The sequence below is a fragment of the Chlorocebus sabaeus genome, chromosome 28 (genome assembly GCF_047675955.1).
Source record: "Chlorocebus sabaeus isolate Y175 chromosome 28, mChlSab1.0.hap1, whole genome shotgun sequence".
NCBI classification, from domain to species: Eukaryota; Metazoa; Chordata; class Mammalia; order Primates; family Cercopithecidae; genus Chlorocebus; species Chlorocebus sabaeus.
In genome coordinates, this window is record NC_132931.1 from 12799767 (window position 1) to 12820934 (window position 21168).

General features: G+C 42.2%; 1 protein-coding gene across 3 annotated transcripts in view; it reads right to left on the bottom strand.

The window, feature by feature from the left end:
- The window catches only part of CYP3A43 (cytochrome P450 family 3 subfamily A member 43), a 40007-nt gene extending 20097 nt beyond the window's left edge, over positions 1–19910 (bottom strand). For 2 of the 3 annotated variants that reach the window (XM_073012627.1, XM_008018609.3), the window contains exons 1-4: positions 19737–19910; positions 10517–10610; positions 8220–8272; positions 3020–3119 (exon numbers count right to left, since the gene is read on the bottom strand). In XM_073012627.1, the coding sequence (XP_072868728.1) occupies positions 3020–3119; positions 8220–8272; positions 10517–10610; positions 19737–19807 (318 nt within the window). In that variant the 5' untranslated portion in view covers positions 19808–19910. The remainder of the gene's footprint in view (positions 1–3019; positions 3120–8219; positions 8273–10516; positions 10611–19736) is intronic. The other variant, XM_073012626.1, reaches the window with a different exon arrangement.
- Positions 19911–21168: the final 1258 nt, after the last annotated feature.

The following is a 21168-nucleotide window of genomic DNA, read 5'->3' on the forward strand; positions in this document are numbered from 1 at the left end:
AAATAAGGAAAATAATGCTATTTTCCAACTTGGGACAGGCCTATCAGTCCAATAACTTGAAATATTCTTCCATCTTCCCAAACTGTATTTTAAAATGGAGAATTTCAATGCTTATTTATGATAAAACTTGGCAAACTAGGAAGAAAGAGAAATACCCTCAATTTGATATTCTGGAAAACAAGAAAAAAAAATATACAAAAAACCCTTCAGCTAAATCACACTTAATGGTGAAAAAATGAATGCTTTTCTCCAAGATCAGAAACAATACAAAATATCCACTCTCGCCATTCTTATTCAACATCATATTGGATGTCTCAGTGCAATAGACAAGAAAAAAATTAAAGGCATACTGATTGGATAGGAAGAAATAGAAGGGCCTCTATTTTCAGGTGACATAAAGGTCAATGTAGAACCTCTCTAGGAATATGCAAAAAGACTTCTAGAGCTAAAAGGTGAGTTCAGCAAGGGTGTAGAACACAAGCTCAACATGCAAAAATCAATCACGCAATTGTTTTTTTCATGCATTGTTATTTCTACGCAATAACAATGACTATCTGAAAATACAGTAAAAAAATTGCTTACATGTCAGTGAAAATGAAATACTTCAGGTGTGAATCTAACAAAACATGTACAGAATCTCTATGCTAGAAATTACAAAATGTTGATGAAAGGAATAAAAGAAAACCTAAAGAAATGGAGAGGGATACTATGTTCACGTTTTGAAAGACTCAGCGTAGTAAAGATACAGATTTTCCCTAAACCGACCTGTAGGTTTAATTCAATACTTATCAAAATCTCAGCAGGTTTGTTTGTAGACATTGACAAGCTTGTTCTGAATTTGCATGGAAAGGAAAAGGGGCCAGGCGTGGTGGCTCATGTCTGTAGTCCCCGCACTTTGGGAGGCCGAGGCAGGCGGATCACCTGCGGTCAGGAGTTTGAGACCAGCCTGGCCAACATGGCGAAACCCCATCTCTACTAAAAATACCCAAAATTAGCTGGGCGTGGTGCCACACGCCTGTAATCCCAACTACTTGGGAGACTGAGGCAGGAGAATCGCTTGAACCTGGGAGGCAGAGGCTATAGTGAGCCAAGATCGCCCCACTGCTCTCCAGCCTGGGTGACAGAGGAAGACCTTGTCTTAAAAAAAAAAAAAAAAAAAAAAGAAAGAAAAGAAAAAAGAAAAAGAAGAACTAAAACAATTCTGAAACAATAGATAAAATGTGAGGAATCCCTCTACGTGATGTTAAGAGTTACTGTACAGGCCGGGTGCCGTGGCTCATGCCTGTAATCCCAGCACTTTGGGAGGCCGAGGCGGGTGGATCACGAGATCAGGAGATCCAGACCATCCTGGCTAACACAGTGAAACCCCATCTCTACTAAAAATGCAAAAAATTAGCCGGGCGTGGCGGTGGGCGCCTGTAGTCCCAGCTACTCGGGAGGCTGAGGCAGGAGAATGGCGTGAACCCGGGAGGCGGAGCTTGCAGTGAGCCGAGATCGCCCACTGCACTCCAGCCTGGGCGACTGAGCGAGACTCCATCTCAAAAAAAAAAAAAAAAAAAGGTTACTATAGAGCTACTATTGTCACCACAATGTGGTACCAGTGGAGGAATAAACACAGTGATCAATGGGACAAAATAGTGAATGAGAAATAGATGCTTAGGTTAGGTGCGGTGGCTCACATCTGTAATCCCAGCACTTTGGGAGGCCCAGGTGGGCGAATCACTTGAGGCCAGGAGTTTGAGACCCGCCTGGCCAACATGGCAAAACCGCATCTCTACTAAAATACAAAAATTAGCCAGGCATGATGGTGCCTGGCTGTGATCCCAGCTACTTGGGAGACTGAGGCACAAGAATCACTTGAACCCAGGAGGCAGAGGTTACAGTGAGCTGAGATTGCACCGCTGCACTTCAGTCTGGGTGACAGAGTGAGACTCTGTCTCAATAAAAAAAAAAAGAAAAAAAGAAAAAAAAGAGATGCATAGAAATATACTCAACTGATTTTTGACAATTGTGAAAAAGTTACCCCAAAGAAGGCAAGTAACCTTTCCAAAAATGGTGTTGGAAAAATTGCACAGCCACAGGCCACAGAAAGTGAACTATGACCTAAACTTTATATCTTATGCAAAGATTAACACGAAATGTATCATAAACTTAAATGTAAAGCATTAAACCATATCACTTTTTTTTTTTTTTTTGAGACTGAGTCTTGCTCTGTTGCCAGGCTGGAGTAAAGTGGTGCAATCTTGGCTCACTGCAACCTCTGCATCCTGGGTTCAAGTGATTCTGCTGCCTCAGCCTCCCAAGTAGCTGGAACTACAAGTGCCCACCACCATGCCTGGCTAATTTTTGTATTATTAGCGGAGATGAGTTTTCACTATGTTGGCCAGGATGGTCTTGATCTCCTGACCTCGTGATCTGCCCACTTCGGCCTCCCAAAGTGCTGGGATTACAGGCATGAGCTACCGTGCCCTGCCTTGAACCACATAACTTTTAGAAAAGACACCAGCGACAAAGTGTACTAGGAGAATAATTTACAATAAAAGCACAATCTATTAAAAAAAAATGGATAAATTGGCCTCCTCGAAATAAAAAAAAAAGTTTTCTCTACTATAGACCCTGCAAAGAGGAAAAAACAAGCTACACATTGTAACAACAGGAGAATACCAGCAGGGAGCCTCCTGGTGATAGAACAGATCTGTATATATTGTGCTGATAGTCATGCAATTATACACATGGGTACATTCGCATAATGCTACACACACACACACATACACCCACACAAATGAGGGCACGTAAAGCAGGAACTCTGAACAAGTTCTGTGGATTGTGTCAATGTCAATTTTCTATTACTAGAGTGACAGAAATACACTGTATCTATAGTTAAATAAGACATCACCATTGGGGGAAACAGGAGGAAGCACAAAGCACTTTCCTGTACATTTTTTGGGCAAGTTTCCATGAATATATAATTATTAAAAAATAAAAAATTTGATTAATACATCTGAAAATATAGGCCTACCATCCGGTTTGTGAAGACAGAGTAACATTCTTTCACTAGCACTGTTTTGATCATGTCGGGATCCATGATGACCAGCATGGGCTGTTGCCCCTCATACAGCCTGTGTGGGGGAAAACAGAGCTGACTAAACCTCGCATGTCTGATTCTGCAGCTGGAACCACACCAAGAAATCCAGATTTTGATCCTGACATTCCATCATCCATACTTGTAGTTGTGCAATACAGAGCAGAGCTAGCTCCACGGTCAATCAGGGTATGACACAGAGTAAGATTCTCACCACAGAAGCCACTTAAGCCTTCATACATTGAAGGGTGATGCGGCTCAAACAGGAAAGAGACATTGAAAGACAAAAGAGCTCTTCCAAGAGATCATGGTTAGAAATAACAGAAGCATTTGTTACGTCCAGGTGGTGTATACTTGGACATTCCCTATAGCATTCTCCATAATCTCTTGTGTGTTTAAAGTATTTCATTATAGGCTGGGTGCAGTGGCTCACACTTGTAATTCCAGCACTTTGGGGAGGCTGAGGTGGGTGGATCACTTGAGGTCAGGAGTTCGAGACAAGCCCGGCCAACATGGTGAAACCCCATCTCTACTAAAAATACAGAAATAAACTGGGCATGGTGGCTCATGCCTGTAATCTCAGCTACTTGGGAAGCCGGGGCAGGAGAATCACTTGAACCTGGGAGGTGGAGGTTACAGTGAGCCAAGATTGCACCACTGCACTCCAGCCTGGCCAACACAGTGAGACTCCATCTCAAAATAAAATAAAATAAAGCTAATCCCAGCACTTTGTGAGGCTGAGACGGGTGGATCACGAGGTCAGGAGATCGAGACCATCCTGGCGAACACGGTGAAACCCCATCTCTACTAAAATAATACAAAAAACTAGCCAGGCGAGGTGGTGGGCGCCTGTAGTCCCAGCTACTCGGGAGGCTGAGGCAGGAGAATGGCGTAAACCTGGGGGGCGGAGCTTGCAGTGAGTTGAGATCCGGCCACTGCACTCCAGCCTGGGTGACACAGCGAGACTCCATCTCAAAAAAAAAAGTAAAATAAAAAAATAAAATAAAATAAAATAAAGCAAACAGTAATGTAATCCTTTTCATTATTATTTTTAAAAATACTGTCTTCTTTTATCTTCTTGTTAGCCAAAAAGTGACAGAGACAGGAGTCTTGATTAATAGTTTCCTTTAGCCAAAGTTTGAGAATACATCTGGGAAGAACACCAGCCACAGGAGTCTCTGTGACCTGTGCTTTTTCTAAAGAGGGTTTTGGGAACTTCAGAATTTAAAGGAGAAAGAGCAAGCAGGAGAGAGAAGAGGGAGAGTGTGTAGATAGTGAGGCAAATGGTCACATTCTTGCAAGGCTCTGAGAAGTGCTCTCAGCAAATCTGCATTTTGCTTGTGAAAAGAGGGCATAGAGGAAAAAGTCAGTTATTTATTTGTATTGTGACAAAGAAATCTTCATTTTACGTAAGATAATGCAAACATGTGAAAAGAGAGAATAGAGGCAAAGTCAATTACGCATTTAACTCTGATTAGGTGGAGGGATAATTTCCTGGTCTTGTCCTTGTCCTGTGCCTGCCGAGATAAACCGGAAATTGACATTGTCAGGGTAAGTGAGATTCAACAGAACTTGGTTTTAAGGGCTGGTTCATGGTGGGGAAGGAGGATATGTATCCTAAAATATTTCAGGACTCGTAAGGAATGTCCTTGTGAGAAACTTATGAGGGAGGCCATCTGGGGAGATATCATTTTGGGAATCTGGCTTTTGTATGAGGTTATGACACGGCATTGTGAAATTACGGCTATATGATTTGAAGGCAGTATTGCGTGACTCAGTTTCCAACCATAACTTTTCATTTTGGCATAGTGAGTTTGGTCATATTTTTGCTATTAATTTAGTCAAGATAACTTTTCAGGATAGACATGACCATTTTATGGGTCCTTTAAAACATTTGATCTTTTAATTAATTGTTTAGAATAAAAGGTCACCAAAATTTTAAATTTAGAAGTCTTAATTCAAAGGCTCCCACAATTTTTGTCATTGACAATTAGAATTTCTAATGAAGTACTTATTCTAATAGCACATAGAGAGAGAGAGAGGCTGGGAAGGTGGCCTTGTTATGCAAAGAAAACCTCGTAGGTAATAGCCCTCAGAGAAAGTGTCAGATCCTTTTCTACTCTTCCCTAGATTCAGACAAGAGAAGTTCTGGTAAGGCACATTAAAATGTGTCAAAGTTGGGAGGCTGAGGCGGGAGGATCACTGGAACTCAGGAGGCAGAGGCTACAGTGAGCCCAGATGGCGCCACTGCACCAACCTGAGTAACAGAGTGAGACTCCATCTCAATTAACAAAAATGTGTAGGGCGCAGTGGTTCACGCCTGTAATCCCAGCACTTTGGGAAGCCGAGGCAGGTGGATCACGAGGTCAGGAGATCGAGATCATCCTGGCTAACATGGTGAAACCCTGTCTCTGCTAAAAATACAAAAAATTAGCTGGGCGTGGCGGTGCCTCCCAGCTACTCGGGAGGCTGAGGCAGGAGAATGGTGTGAACCCGGGAGGCGGAGCTTGCAGTGAGCCGAGATCACACCACTGCACTCCAGCCTGGGTGACAGAGTGAGACTCCGTCTCAAAAAAAGAAAAACTTGTAGGCTGGGCATGGTGGCTCACACCTGTAATGCCAGCACTTTGGGAGGCCAAGGTGAGCAGATCACCTGAGGTCAGGAATTCGAGACCAGCCTGGCCAACATGGTGAAACCCTGTCTCTACTAAAAATACAAAAATTAGCTGGGCATGGTAGTGGGTGCCTATAATCTTGGCTACTCAGGAGGCTGAGGCAGGAGAATTGCTTGATCCCGGGAGGCGGAGGTTTTAGTAAGCCAAGATCACCCCATTACACTCCAGCCTGGGTGACAAGAGCAAGACTCCATCTCAAAAGAGAAACGTGTCAAAGAAATATATTTTCGGTTGCATATTGATTTTTCTTAACTGGCTGGGGTTTCTAGATGGGAAAATTGACATTTTGTAGCTGTGGGAATTCCAGTAAACATTTGGGGGGGGGCCAAGAGTTGGTAAAACCTAGTGGAAGGTAGATTGAAACCCAAAACAGAATGTTATCACACAATTTACAGAGGGTCAAGATCTCCAAGCATAAGGGGAAGTTATAGCTAGCTGACAATAAACCTTGATCCTCAGCTACCAAATTCCAAAATGAAGCCCTACATCAGCTCCTTACGTGGAGGTGGAGCTCAAGCTAAAAACTGTTCTCCATCATTATGGAAGCAGGAAACTCACCTTCCCTGTTGGAAGTAAGTAAAAACTCCCAGAAAGGTGCTCTATGGCAGAAGAAAATTCAGGTCTCAAGCAACAGTTTGTGGGAGATCAAGGATCTCTAGAAGAAGATACTCCCAGACCTCAACACATGAGACAATTGGTTAGAGTGATAAAAAGCTCTAGCTGGTTCTAGCACACTGATGTGAAAATTTCTGCAGGTTGAGGGCCAGACTCCACTCAGTGAATCCCATTGTGGTCACCAAGGTGTTAACCAAAAAGTGACTGAGGCAGGTGTCTTGATTGATAGAGGTTTATTGAGTCAAAGCTTGAGGGTACATCTGGAAACACATGAGCCACAGGGGTAGCTGTGACCTGTGTTTTTCCAAAGATGGTTTTGGGAACTTCTGAATTTAAAGAGGAAGGAGCCAGCAGGAAGGAAAAAAGGGGGAAAGAGTAGGCAGTGTGCAAATGATTACATTTCTGTAAGGCACCAATTAGCTCTCATTAAATCTGCATTTTACATGTGAAAAGACAGAGTAGAGGAAAAAATCAATTATGCATTCATGTTGTACTCAGAAAATCTACATTTTACATAAGATATACACATGAAAAGAGAGAGTAGAGGAAAAGTCAGTTACATATTCATCTCAAGGTAGGTGGAAGGATGATTTCTGGTCTTGTCCTTGTTCTGTACTTGTGATAAGCTGGTAATTTACATGATCAGGGTGTGAGTCAACAGAACTCAATGATAGGGCTGGTTTATAGGGCAGATGTGTATCATGAAGCATTTAGGGGCTTATGAGGAATTTCCATATGAGCAACTTGTGAGGGAAACCATCCAGAAAGATATGTAGCCTTCTATTGATATAGGAGCTAGAAAAAAAACTATTTAGGCAGATAGTGAAGGCAAAGGGGTCCTCAGCAAGGATTCCCTTTTAATACAAAGCTGCCCCCCAAATCATTTCTTTTCTAACAAAGAGCAGCCTGAAAAAAATCAAGCTGCAGACATCAATACGCAAGCTGGAAGCTTGCATGGGTAAATGCAGGCAACTGTGCCAATAGAAAAGGGCTACCTTGGAAGCCAGGTATGTTCAACATGGAGGCTCCGTCTTCCCTTATCTTTGTCACCTTATGTACAGTAAAAAAGCAGGCAACATGGTGCCAGCCAGGTAGAGAACCTATCTGCATAATAAAATATTAGGGTGGGGCAGCCAACTTCTTCACATGTTATGCAAACAGCATACCTAGTCCTAACCAGTTTTTTATGTGCTATGCAAATGGCACACCTGGTCCAACCAATCTTTCATGCCCTATGTAAATCAGACACTGCCTCCTTAAGCTCGTCTATAAAACCTCCTGCACTTTACTACAGATCGGAAGACCCACTGAGGACCCCCTTTCTCTGTGGGAGAGAGCTTTTCTCTTTCACCTATCCAGCCTCTGCTCTTAACCTTACTCCTTGTGTGTCCGCATCCTTAATTTCCTTGGCGTGGGACAACAAACCTCAGGTATTACCCCAGACAAATGATGCCACTTTACTATTGTTGTGGAAGTGTGGCTTATGTATGAAGCTATTGCTCAGGGTGATGAAATTACAGCTATCTGTCTGGGGTAAAAAGGAAGACAGTAATGTATGACTTAATTCTCAAGCTCAACTTTCCCTTCAGCATAGTGAGTTTAGAGTCCGAAAGATTTTATTTTTGTTCACATCCCAAATATGCATGGAGTTTCCTATGACATGTATATTCCCCTTGCAATGCTCAATTCCCAGATCATCTTTTTCTTTTAGATAGCCTCTCTCTGTTTGTTACTTAGGTTGACAAGAAGTTTATCCAAACAGACTCTGGGCTGAGATTGTTCTCTCTGCAGTAAAATCACTCAACATAGCAACAGCTCTATCTAATGCAAGTTTCCAGAATACTCACCCCCACATTTCTCCATATTTTTCATTACATTCTCTGTCAAATTTCCAAAGACCCTGGCAGAAGAAACAAAATACAATTCAATTATTATTTCAAATGTACTGAACCCTACATTTAACTGGGGCAAAAAAGTCAAATACAATGACGTTAGGCTTGCTACCATTTACTGGCAGTTAGAGGTTTTTTGTTTTTGTTTTTTTTTTTTTTGAGATGGTGTCTCGCTCTGCTACCCAGGCTAGAGTGCAACAGTGTGATCTTGGCTCATTGCAGCCTCCGCCTTCTGGGTTCAAGCTCTTCTCCTGCCTCAGCTTCCCAAGTAGCTGGGATTAGAGGGACCCACCACCACACCCGACTATTTTTCATATATTTAGTAGAAACAGGGTTTCACCATGTTGGCAAAGCTGGTCTTGAACTCCTGACCTTAGGTGATCCTCCTGCCTTGGCCTCCCAAAGTGCTGGGATTACAGGCATGAATCACCACGCCCAGCCAGGAATCTTATTCAGAGACCTCTTAAGGAAAAGGAGAGAAAATAGAGAAGATATTTGAAGTGGAGAATTTAAAGTCACTTTTAAATTTTCTCTAACTAGCGTAGATATTGAATGACTTACTTTTGTCTATGAACACTAAGCAACCCATTGTCTTTCTGATGTGCTTTCATTTCTGCATATGTTGTCTCTGCAATCTCATAAACCCCTGAATTATCACCACCATGGGAACATGAAGAAACTGAGGCTGAGGGAAAGTGAGTGAGTGTCTCAAGGGAATGTGCTATCTTTTATCTCCTCGTTCAGCATCCTTTTCATCTATCTCTTGTGTTCTTCCTAGAATTCTAGCTGAATTAGAAAGTCAAAAACATCAGGGACCACTTTTAGTCTAGCAGATTTAAATAAAAGTCCAAGGCATTTTGTTGAGTGAGAAAATGAGTGAGTGGGCAAATGACAGAATGGACTCACATTCCAGTTTTCCAGCTTAACACATAATAAGTGTGGGAAATGCCACCTCTAGATGTCAGACAGCACATTACAGTATTCACTCAGAGTTGTCACTTCTGACACTTAAAAACAAACCTTCCTGCTTCCTTGTTTCAGTTTTGATGTTCTCACTAGGCAACATATGACTCAGGAAATGTGGATTTACTAAAGGATTGACCTGGGAAATATGAGAGAAAATTATTGCTTTTTCAGAGGGTAAAAAAGGATGAAATTCTTAAGTGGTAATTTGGCAATGAAGGCCTCAGTTGGGAGAATTAGAATCTGAGAAACAGGCCTCAGGTCTGTAAGACAGAAAACTTGAGTCAGAGAGCAACCTATACATAGGCTTTCTTACTGGCCTTGTGGACATACACTTGTGACTTTCCATTTTGGCCCCAGGCCCTTGGTGGAGCAACAGACCAAGGTAACCACAAGGCTTAGTCAAAATTCATAGCCCATGAGACATGTATTACCTCCTGTTTAGATAATTAAATTTTAAATACGTTTGTCAAATTATTCCCTTTCTAGTTATTTTGTTAAGTAATTTTGCCTTTCTTTAAAAAAAAAAAAAAAAAAACAGAGCTCATTTTGTGGTTAAATATCTGAAGTTGATGGACAACCACCATATTGTCTTCAGTATAAGCACTCCCTGCTCAGGCTCACTCACAGGGTGCTGCCTTTGAAGAAAAGCAGCAGGAAAGCAGAACCTTCTTGTTCTTCCTCTCACATCTGTAAAATACATCATGGGGAGAAGAAGCTGGAGCACAACTATGGAACTACCTGCAAGGAATTTAACAGTTCTTGACAGAATTCAAGTATGTGCAAATTATCCAGTGGTGAATAGCTGCCTAATGAACTGAATTTTCAAAGCTGTCCAGGAGGAAGGAAACAAAAGGCTACCAGAGCTCTTGCTACAAACAGGAAAGTTTGAGTCTGGTACATGACACTAACAAGCTGATACTGGGGCTCCCATTTCCCCATTTCTGTTTTTCTCTTAATACTAAGGACAACTGTACCTTCTCAGAAATCTGCACAGGGCAAAAGGAAAGTCCTCTTTACGGTTCGCAAAGTCTGAACATCAAGTCCTGAAATTCGAGTGCTGATCTCCCAGATATCTGTGCCGTTCAACTGAGGCAAATCCAAGCCCCCTGACCATTAACATGGAAGTCCTGGTGTACACCTGGCCATGCTCTGGGTAGGGCCTACACACCATTTCTGAAAGTGTAAAACACTGGCACTTCCTCCTGAGGAGGAACATTTTTACTGATAGGACTAAGCTTGGGTTTGCATTGATATGAAGCAAAAGAGGGAGCTCAAATAACACTTACCCTAAGGTAGAACAAAATAGTTCCCAGGAAAGGCAGAGGGGTTGGCCCAGGAATTCCCAGCTTCTTAAAAAGTGTATGTGAATGAGTCCCATAACTATAAAATAAAAGAGAAAGCCAGGTTACAGAAACTGTAACTTTATAGATATGGGGCTGGCCAGACATTACCTCGGGAACTGGAATGTTCAAGGGAGGGGGGTAACATGGAGGCGATAAATAACAGAAACTCTAACAGCAACAATTACATTTTGTAGCAGGATTTTAAGGAATCAGAGAGATCGATGGGGTTCAGGAGGATGTTTATTAATTATTTAGGTACACCGGCCCAGTCGGATTAACATCCAAAGGACTGAGCCTTACTTTCTTCCAAGCCCGAGTCTCCAGGTGCTCCTGACTCTGCCTCCTGCCTTATTTTGGCCAAAGACGGGTAGACTGGCACATACAGGGATGGACATTCCTCAGGTGGGGCCTGAAAAACTGATTTTGGCTGAGGCTTCAGGGATTCCTGCAAGCTCTACTCTAGTCACATCCCAGAAGCTGACTAGTCTATGCACAGCCGAAACTAAGAGGACCATCTCCGGGTAAGTAAATGTGGATACAATTTATAAGCCTGGTTATCATTCTGTCAATACTGATTGTTCTGTTGTTATGGTATTACTGCAAATGCTGCAAATGTCTATGCCCAGAGGAAGGTTTGCCATGCTCATGTGTAGAGTAAGCACGTTTCTATTACATACACTAATGTTGTTACCATTTCTGCCTATGCTAAAAGGGAGAAATCTCTAGAAGGATGCTCACACTGTGTACACACTACCTGGGTAAGGAATACCATAGTTAAAACTCTACTGTACCATACCTACTATGAATGTTCAGGAACCAAGTTAGGAACCTGCACATACGACCAGACCACCTATTCAGTCTGTGACCCAGGAAGTAATCAGCTATAGGTATGTTCTGACCCTACGCTCTTACCCTATGAATTCTGGTTTGAGATACATATTAAATCAGATTGAGAAAAAGAAGGAGAGCTTATAACTCAAACTAAAGAAGACCTTCCCTTGTATAAAAGACCTATTTCCCTGTATTTTGATGCCTACCACGCCACGTATGCTCATAATCCTAAAAAACCAGAAGTAGTCTGCAATGGTTTGACACAAGAGAGGCTTAGCAACAGCAGTCCTAAACATCTATATGGAGAACCACAAATTGGATGCCCAGACTGTAACATTCAGTGGTCTACACTAACACAGCTCCAACACCTATATTCAGGAAAGACTGCTCTGCTAAGTAGTATGTCAGCCAAACCAGATTGTGAGACAAGGACAAGCAATCCTTTAAATTTTACTATCTTAAAGCCAGAGCTACCTTTTTGGTCTACAGGACAGACAGCACTATTATGAGTTGATAGACAAGGAGCAGGCCTTAAAGTTCCACTACTGATTGTCAAAAAGACTAGAAGAACTCAAATGTGTCCAACCCTGCAATTCCGGGTCCATAAGTCATTCTATAAGCATTTTGATCAGCTAGTGCCTGAGCTTCACCCATCAACCAAAAACTTATTTGCTCGACTAGCTGAAAACATGGTTGGCAGCTTAGGTATTTCCTCATGCTGTGTATGTGGAGGAACTAATATGGGGGACCAGTGGCCATGGGAGGCAAAGGAATTAATGCCACAAGATAACTTCACTTCACTTACCCTACCAGTGAACCAACAGCCTCAGCCAGTGTTTGGTTGTTAAAAACCTCCATAATTGGAAAGTACTTTATTACCCAATGAGGAAAGGCTTTCACAGAGGCAATAGGAGAAATGACCTGCCTAGGGCAACAGTATTATGATGAGACTAAAAACAAAACTCTATTGAAGAAATGCCCAGAACGACTCCTACTTACCAGATTGAAACCCTTTCTCTTGATTCTCTACTCTAAGCCACACTTGGCATCAGCTAGAGGCTCCAAATGCTTAGAAAGCACCCTCTGGCCTATATTGGACCTGTGGAGCATGGGCGTATCGGCAACTGCTGGCTAAATGGACAGAGGCTTGTGTGTTAGAAACAATCAAGCCATCCTTCTTTCTAATTCCTCTAAAGCAAGGGGAACTCTTAGGATATCCCGTTTATGATGAAAATGAAAGAAGAACTAGAAAAGGCATAATCACAAAAATAAACACAAATATCAAAAAAGATGTGGACATAGGAGACTGGAAAGATAATAAATGGTCTCCTGAAAGCATCATTAAATACTACAGGCCAGCTACCTAGGTGCAAGACAAGTCATGAGGGTACCGTACCCCATCTATATGCTCAACTGTATCATACGGTTGCAGGCAGTCCTTGAAATCATAACCAATAAAACATCAAGGGCACTAGATTTATTGGCAATACAAGCAACACAAATGAGAAATGCTATATATCAAAATGGGCTGGCTTTAGATGACCTTTTAGCCTCAGAAGGAAGAGTATGTGAAAAATTTAATTTAACCAAATGTTGCTTAGAAGTTGATGATAATGGTCAAGCTGTCATGAAAATCACAGCTAGAATGCGTGAGATGGCACGTGCTCCAGTTCAGACTTGGTCAGGGTGGCCCCCAGATTCCTTATTTGGAGGATGGTTGTCAGTCTTTGGAGAATTCAGAACACTCATTAGTGGGTTCTTACTTATTTTTGGCATTTGCCTCGTCCTCTCTTGCCTTTTACCCCTGTTTATTAGGAGTATTCAGTCAACTATAGAGGCAATAGTAGCCCAACACACTACCGCGCAGTTGTGGCTTAACCAGATATCAGCTGCTGCCGGTAGAAGAAAAAGCTCAGCTCCGTGATGAGGTGGTAAATAGTGGTGCTTTCTATTAACACCTCTGTTATAAAAAGCACCAAAGGGGGGAATGGAACAGGAATTAAAAGAAATTAAAGAGCGTGTAAGAAGAAACTCAGTTGTATGTAAAAAACCCAACTTCCCCTGAAAAACAGAAAGAGCTGGAGTCTTTTAAAAACTAACTGCCTCTTTTTCTGAGTCTAGTGAGCCTTATCTCTCCTCCCTTCCCAGGCATTGTGAAGACGCTGTTTCCCTAGCTGTGCAACTGAAAGGTCACTAGACAGATAAACTCAAGTTGCAAAACATGTGATTCCTTGAAAAGTAAGAAATGATGTAATGCATGTCTCAGTTGAATAACTGTGTTTGTTTCTCGCTTCTATAGCATGCTTCCCTCTGCACAGATCTCCTCTCTCCCACGAAATGCTTAAAAGGTAACTTAATTCTTTGTTCAGGGCTCAGTCCTCTGGAGTTTAATCCGACTGGGCTGGTGCACCTAAATAATTAATAAATATCCTCCTGAACCCCATCGATCTCTCTGATTCCTTAAAATCCCATTACATTTCAATCTTCATCTTTTTTGCTGCCTCCTCTGTGAGACCCCAAAAAGTCACAATGATTAACTAAAAGCAGCTAAAGTCTGCATGATCCCAGTGCTAGAGTGAATGCTTAATAAATGTTCCCAAATTTGAGTGTTCTTAAAAGGTTCAGGCTGGAATTCTTCCAGGGCATTTCATTCATGCATATCTATTTAGTTAATTGATTCTTTCCTGATTTGGAAATTCTCTTTCTAGGTGTATTAGTCCATTTTCACACTGCTATAAAGAACTACCTGATACTGGGTAATTTATAAAGAAAAGAGGTTTAATTGACTCACAGTTCTCCATGGCTGGGGAGGCCTCCGGAAACTTACAAACATGGTGGAAGGTGAAGGGGAAGCAAGGCATGTATTACATGGAGGCAGGAGAGAGAGAAAGACAGAGAGAGAGAGAGAGAGAGAGAGAGGAGGTGCCACACTTTTAAAACCATCAGATCTTGTGAGAACTCATTCACTATCATGAGAACAGCATGGGCGAAACCACCCCCACGATCCAATCCCTCCCATCAGGTCCCTTCCTTGACACATGGGGATTACAATTCAAGATGAGATTTGACTGGGGACACAGAGCCGAACCATATCACTAGGCAAAAAAGGTGAGATTTTTTTTTTTTTCCCCCATCTTTTGAACTGATAATGCATTTGTGCATCACTACATCCATTGAATTACAGAGGGTCACTGAGACCCTTTGGTGACACTGTCTTTCTTGTTTTCTCAGAGCTGTTTATGCTTTTTCTTCCCTCTAAACTCTGACCTTGTTTTAGGATCTGGCCATTCTTAAATGTTCCTCCACAGAGAAGCTTTGGAAGAATCATAGTGTTCTTATTTCTACAGAATGGCAACCATGTTCAAGGCTTCCATTGGTTTCATAGAAATGTGAGCACCTTCCAGCTACATGCAAATCTCTGTGGTCAGATGATTTGATTTGTATAAACTACAGCAAGTGTGATTGACCTGTCTGTTCTCTGAATGGCACTATGCAGAGGAACCAATGACTAAAGAATAAATTTCAAGGCTGTTCCTCCTCTTGTGCAATCTGGCCCTCCAACTGGTGATCCTTACTTGATAAACACAATGCCAGTCGTGCTCACTTTTTTTTTTTCTCAAAATGATCAGTCACACAGCAGTCAGTTTACTGCTTCTGTACATCAACTACCTCTGCAGGAAAACTCATTAAGTCTGGTGCTCCTTATGGCAGGCCTGCCTGCAACTCATCTTTGATGGGTTATGTGTGAACTCCATCAATTTCAGGTTCTGGATCCTTGCAGAACTTCCCACTCTGGTGTTACTGAGGGATGGAAGAACGGAGGAAAAAGAGAGGCTGCATCCCACCAATTTAACCATGCAGCTGCTGGTGCCACAAAGTAGACCCTATAAAGTTAAATTAGGAAAGTGTGGCTGAAAACTATGGCGTGCATAAATAGTTTTAAATGTCCCATATGTGCTTTCAGCTGAAAGAGAGGCCTTCCAAAATTCAGAAACATTTCTGTTGATAGAAAAGATTCACTGTGCTACATAGCATAAGTAACCATAAAATATTCCAGACAGTTGAATTAGAAACTTGATTTCTCTTCTTTATAGGTTAGCTTTTCTTAGATCCTATTCGGTACAAATAAATAAATCTTATAAAATGTGATAAAGCTGAAAAACTGCATGAAGAGAATGTATTTGAAGGACCCCACAGTGGCACCTTGGCCAGGCCCAGCTGTTAGCTTGATTCCCTCTGTGGGGATCTTTTCCTACTCACACATCAAAAATAGCCCCTTGGGTTGGCGCTGTGGCTCACACCTGTAATCCCAGGCCAAGACAGGTGGATCACAAGGTCAGGAGTTCAAGACCAGCCTGGCCAAGATGGTGAAACCCATCTCAACTAAAAATACAAAAATTAGCCAGGCATGGTGGCACGCGCCTGTAGTCCCAGCTAATCAGCAGGCTGAGGCAGGAGAATCACTTGAACCTGGGTGGCAGAGGTTGCAGTGAGCTGAGATTGCACCACTGCACTCCAGACTGGGTGATAGAGTGAGACTCTGTCTCAAAGAAAAAAGAAAAATAAGGACACCGCTCTACCTGCTCCATGAGGCCAGGAATCTCATCACCAATGAAGGATGTATCCTCTGGTACTTGAACTTAAAGGGCAGCAAATATTTAAAATCCAAATTGGCTTTAAAGTCTCCTGCCTTTTCAGGCTGCTAGCACATTTCATATGAGGGGAGAAAGAAATCTCTATGCTGACGCTAAGCTCCCAGAGACTGGAAGGACAATGTGACAGAAAAGAAGAGAGTGTTGAGATTTCCTCTAGATCTCCTCTGCTCTAAAATTTCACCATATAGAAGTAAATTGTGGCCAGGTGTGGTAGCTCATGCCTGTAATTCCAGCACTTAGGGAGGCTGAGATGGGTGGATCACCTGAGGTCAGGAGTTTGAGACCAGTCTGGGCAACAAGATGAAACCCCCGTCTCTACTAAAAATACAATAATTAGCCAGGTGTGGTGGTGCATGCCTGTAATTCCAGCTACTCAGGAGGCTATGGCAGAAGAATTGCTTGAACTCAGGAGGTAGAGGTTGCAGTGAGCTGAGATCGTGGGGCTGCACTCTAACCTGGACAACAGAGTGAGATTTCATCTCAAAAAGAAAAAAAAAAAAAAAAAAAAGAAGAAGTAAATTGTTGTGCATGTTACAGGGTGGAGGAATTGAGTTTCAGGACAGAGGGCATTTCCAGGCCAGGGGAACAGAAAGGAGAGAAGAGCTGAGTTTAAGCCTCCCATGAAATCTGGGGTGTCCTGTGGTGCCTTAAGTAAATGATGCCCTGGGGGTGAGTGGGAGTGGGGAAGAAACCATTTATGCCTATCATAAATGGGCAATCTTTCTACATATCTCTTGCCATAGACACAGAATACAGAGGTGAAGGTAACGAGATAAGACCTCCTAGAGTCTCCCTTCTGCCCCCAAAATGCCTGGAGCTAAAGAAGTAGGTGAGGTTCCCACTGAACATGATTTCCAGTTGTTTATAATCCATTATCTGCCCATGGTAAATTCTGGTTGATTAGTCCAGGTAGATCAAATATCATAGTCAATCAGAAAGCATCCCCAGGATTGAATGATGTCAGCAAACACTCTCAGTAACAGAAATTGGAAGTTGAATGAAGAGGGGGTGGATAATGAAGAGGGGGTGGATAACTCCTTCAGTGGATCTGTGTAATATCTGTAGGGTCAAGAGAACATTCCTCTATGGAGGTTTGGTATTTGAGTCTGAGAAATGAACTAACAGTGGATCATTTAAGAGGAGATAATCCTTATAAATCTATCTCATGCATATGCATGGAAGCCTTGAAAGATATGATATTCTAAGAATGGTCCGATGATTGAAGCTTAAATAGCATTCTGAAATACAAAAATGTAGCATCTTCTGATGGGAAGTGGGTAACACAAGATATGAGACAGTGAAGGGAGAAAAAGCATGATAAACAAAAGTCATCTTATTATAATGTCTGTCAGGCATCAGTGCTCCAAAGAACAAGTATTCTCAACCTTTAGTCTCCCTTCCTGTGAGCTAATATTCTTTTTTTTTGTTTGTTTGAGACGAAGTTGCCCAGGCTAGAGTGCAATGGCACAATCTCAGCTCATTGCAACCTCTGCATCCTGGGTTCAGGCGATTCTCCTGCCTCAGCCTCCCGAGTTGCTGGGATTACAGGCACCCACCACCACACCCAGCTAATTTTTGTATATTTAGTAGAGACAGGGTTTCACCATGTTGACCAGGCTGGTCTTGAACTTCTGACCTCAGGTGACCCACCCACCTCAGCCTCCCAAAGTGCTGGGATTACAGGTGTGAGCCACCATGCCTGGCCTTGCTAATATTCTTTTTGATGAGATTATAGGGAGGGGGCTCAAGACCATGGCTTTTTTTTTAGGAGGTCCTTCCTTTAGGTATGAGAACTTCAGAGAAAGCCCCTCCCTGTATTTTAGGAGAAATAGCAGGGTTGGGAGACAGGAGAACATAAGAGTTACCTTCTGAAGCCTTTCTGAGACCTTTCAATCTCCTTTGGTTCAAAGTCCTCAACATGTCAAAGTGTCATATTTTGGGGTTTCATTTTTGGAGCCCCAATATACCCCTGTCATAAATGTACATACTAAAGCTGGGTTGGTGCTAGTGGAGATGACAATTGAATTGGTAGCTGAGTCGCAAGGGATCACATTAAACCAGTCTGAACCAGTCTCACGTTCCTAGCAATGTCAATCCAGTTAAACAGCTGTGCCTCATTTCAGGAGGTGGTGTTGCAGCTGTGCTGTCATGAAAGTTAGGTCTGTATATGGTGCAGTTAAACAGGTACTTAATCAGAGGTTGTTCTACCAAAGCAAAAGAGGACAAAAAGTTAATCATTTAGCAGACTAGTTTCTGAGTTCACAGGGCAGCCAGATAAAACAATTTCTAGATATTGGTTTTGAAACAGCTCCAGTTGGAGTAGAGGCAGGCAATGTTGATCTGACAGATTTTTCTCTCCTATAGCTCCTTGGGGCCAGATCTGAAAGACTTTAAGTTGTGGCAATTTCTCTGGAGTCTGCTCTATCACAAAGAATTCTGCAAAAATCACAACCCTTCCTGCCTTTTTGGACCAAACCAATGTATTTCTTAAATGTATTTGATATCTCAAGCCTCCCTAAAAGTATAAAACCAAGCTGCACCCTGACCACCTTGGGTACCCGTTCTCAAGACCTCCTGAAGTCTGTGTCATGGGTCATGGCCACTCATATTTGGCCCAGAATAAATCTCTTCAAGTATTGTACAGAGTTTGGCTCTTTTTGTTGGCAGCATGAATTACTCTTTCTCTATTGCAATTCCCCTGACTTGATGAATGGGCTCTGTCTAGGCAGGGGGCAAGGTGAAACCCTTGGGTGGTTACAATTAAAATCCACACACAATTTTACATGCATATGCACTGGGGGCCCACAATATATGAGACTAAAATAAGGACTGAATGATTAAAGCTTAAATAGCATTGTGAACTAAAAACGGGGGAGCAGCTTCTGATAGGGAGTTGCTGACACAAGTTATGGGAGGGTGAGGGGAGAAAACGCATGATGAACACATTTTATTTTATTATGGAGATAAAGTCTCTCAGGTAGCAGTGCGCCAAGGAATAAGTATTATCAAACTTTTTCTCCTTTCCTGTGAGTTAGTCTTCTGATTGATGAGATTATTTGGAGAGGCCCAAGACAATTGCATTCTTTTTGGAACATCTTCCCTTAGTCAGATAAGAGAACTTCAGAGCAAGCCCAACCCTGCACTTTCAGGAGGGAAAGAATGGGGGATGGGTAGACAGAAGAAAGTCAGAAGTTCTGCAGGAATTTGTGAAATCTTTCAGTCTTCTTGAGTCCAAAGTACTCAGCATGACAAAGTTTCTTTTTTTTTTTTTTTTTTTTTGAGAAGGAGTCTTGCTCTGTTGCCCAGGCTGGAGTGCAGTGGTGTGATCTCGGCTCACTGAAACCTCAGCTAAATTTTGTATTTTTAGTAGAGACGGGGTTTCACCATGTTGGTCAGGCTGGTCTTGAACTCCTGACCTCATGATTGGCCTGCCTTCGCCTCCCAAGTGCTGACATTTCAGGCGTGAGCCATGACGCCCAGCCTAAGTTTTATATTTTCAAATGTTGTATTAAGAGCTCTAACAGATTAATAATATTTTATGTGTTCATAGCATTTGGCACTTAGGTAACCTCCCCTCCATTATCTCTTTTATTTTCAAAACAAGTAAGAAAAAGATGGGCCCAATTAGCACTTCAGGTCTTAGAGTTAAGAGCAGACATGCCTGCATAGTTACTCACATATAGAGGAGTACCAAGCTGGTAGCCACGAGAACCCATGTTTCCATGGCAAAGTTTGGAATGAGATCCATCACCAGTTTTCTTTTTCAACTCTGTCATCTGAGTTTTTCTTTCAGCTGTGTGCTGCTCTTTGCTGGGCTGTGCATACACAGTTTGCTTTCTCTACCCAGAGGTGATTCAGTTAATGTTAACAGGGATATTTATGTGCTGGGGAAGGAGGTGGGTCTACAGCTGCAGCCAGTAGGAAAGCCACTTATGTTACTCCTCGTGTGGAGGGATTTGGGTACCCTTTTCAAACTGATAATTGGCAAATAATTATGGCTGTCCTTATTTTGGCCTCCTTTGATTTCCTATTCTGTGAACAATCAATCAGTAAACAAATCAATCGCTGCTATTGGTAAGCCCAAAGTTTATAGATTCTCAGAAACCTAAAGAAAAATACTTCTGCAAGAACATCTGCCCAGCAACGGCCTGTCGAACCTCAAACTGATGTCAGCTTTGTTATTGATCTTTATAGCCAAGGATAATCGTTCCAAAACAAAGATGTAATTCTCCTCATTACTTTTTTAAACTTTGTCTTACTTTACCTACCTGAATATGCACAGAGTCTACCCTGGCACACATATTCCCATTGCAATGCTTTATTCCCAAATAAAAATAATTATTTTTGGAAAACCCATCTCTATTTGTTATCTAGGTTGTCAAATTATGCCTCCAGGTTAACAGACAAGAAGGACTCCCTGTGCCTCAAAAGCAAAAACAAACCCAAGAGGCCATGGCAGGTTTAGGTGATGGTCATGTTCTCTGTGTTCTTAGTAAGTGTTGCAAAACCTATTTTTCTGTAGCCAAGTCAAATAACATTTTCTGAAAAAATCTGTACCTGGGAATTTTCCAACTGCTCACCAACAGATCATGTGGTAAGAACTAACTGACCACTTTGGAATAGCCAATTAAGAGACATGTGACTTGGGGCTTAAAGGCTGTCCAATCAAGACTCTGTTCTTAACTCCTCTTCCCTGCCCTGTGATTTTTAACTTTATAGCTCTCCACCTCCAAGGCTGCATCTCCTCAATCTGCAGACTGTGTTTTGTAGAAAATGAAGCCCTCCTTCTGTCTTTGCTAGTATTTCTTGGTGATGAGGAAGGGATCAAAATTGGCTCCCAAGATCTTCTCCCTTGTGCCATCTGGACTAATCAATGCATTGGCACCAGCAAGAGTGCTCTAAGCTCAGTTATCTTCCTGGCCTGGCTGTTTCATGGAAAAATCAGTAAATCCTCTCGCATCCAAGATCTCCCATTTAGGCTAAGGTCTTGAGGTCTTTATTTTTTTCAGGGAACCTGCCCTTCTGGCTCTATGGCTACCCACTTTTGGGGTACACTTGCACTTGGAGGGGCATGCTCATGTTTCCTAGGGTGCATTCATGCTGCATCAA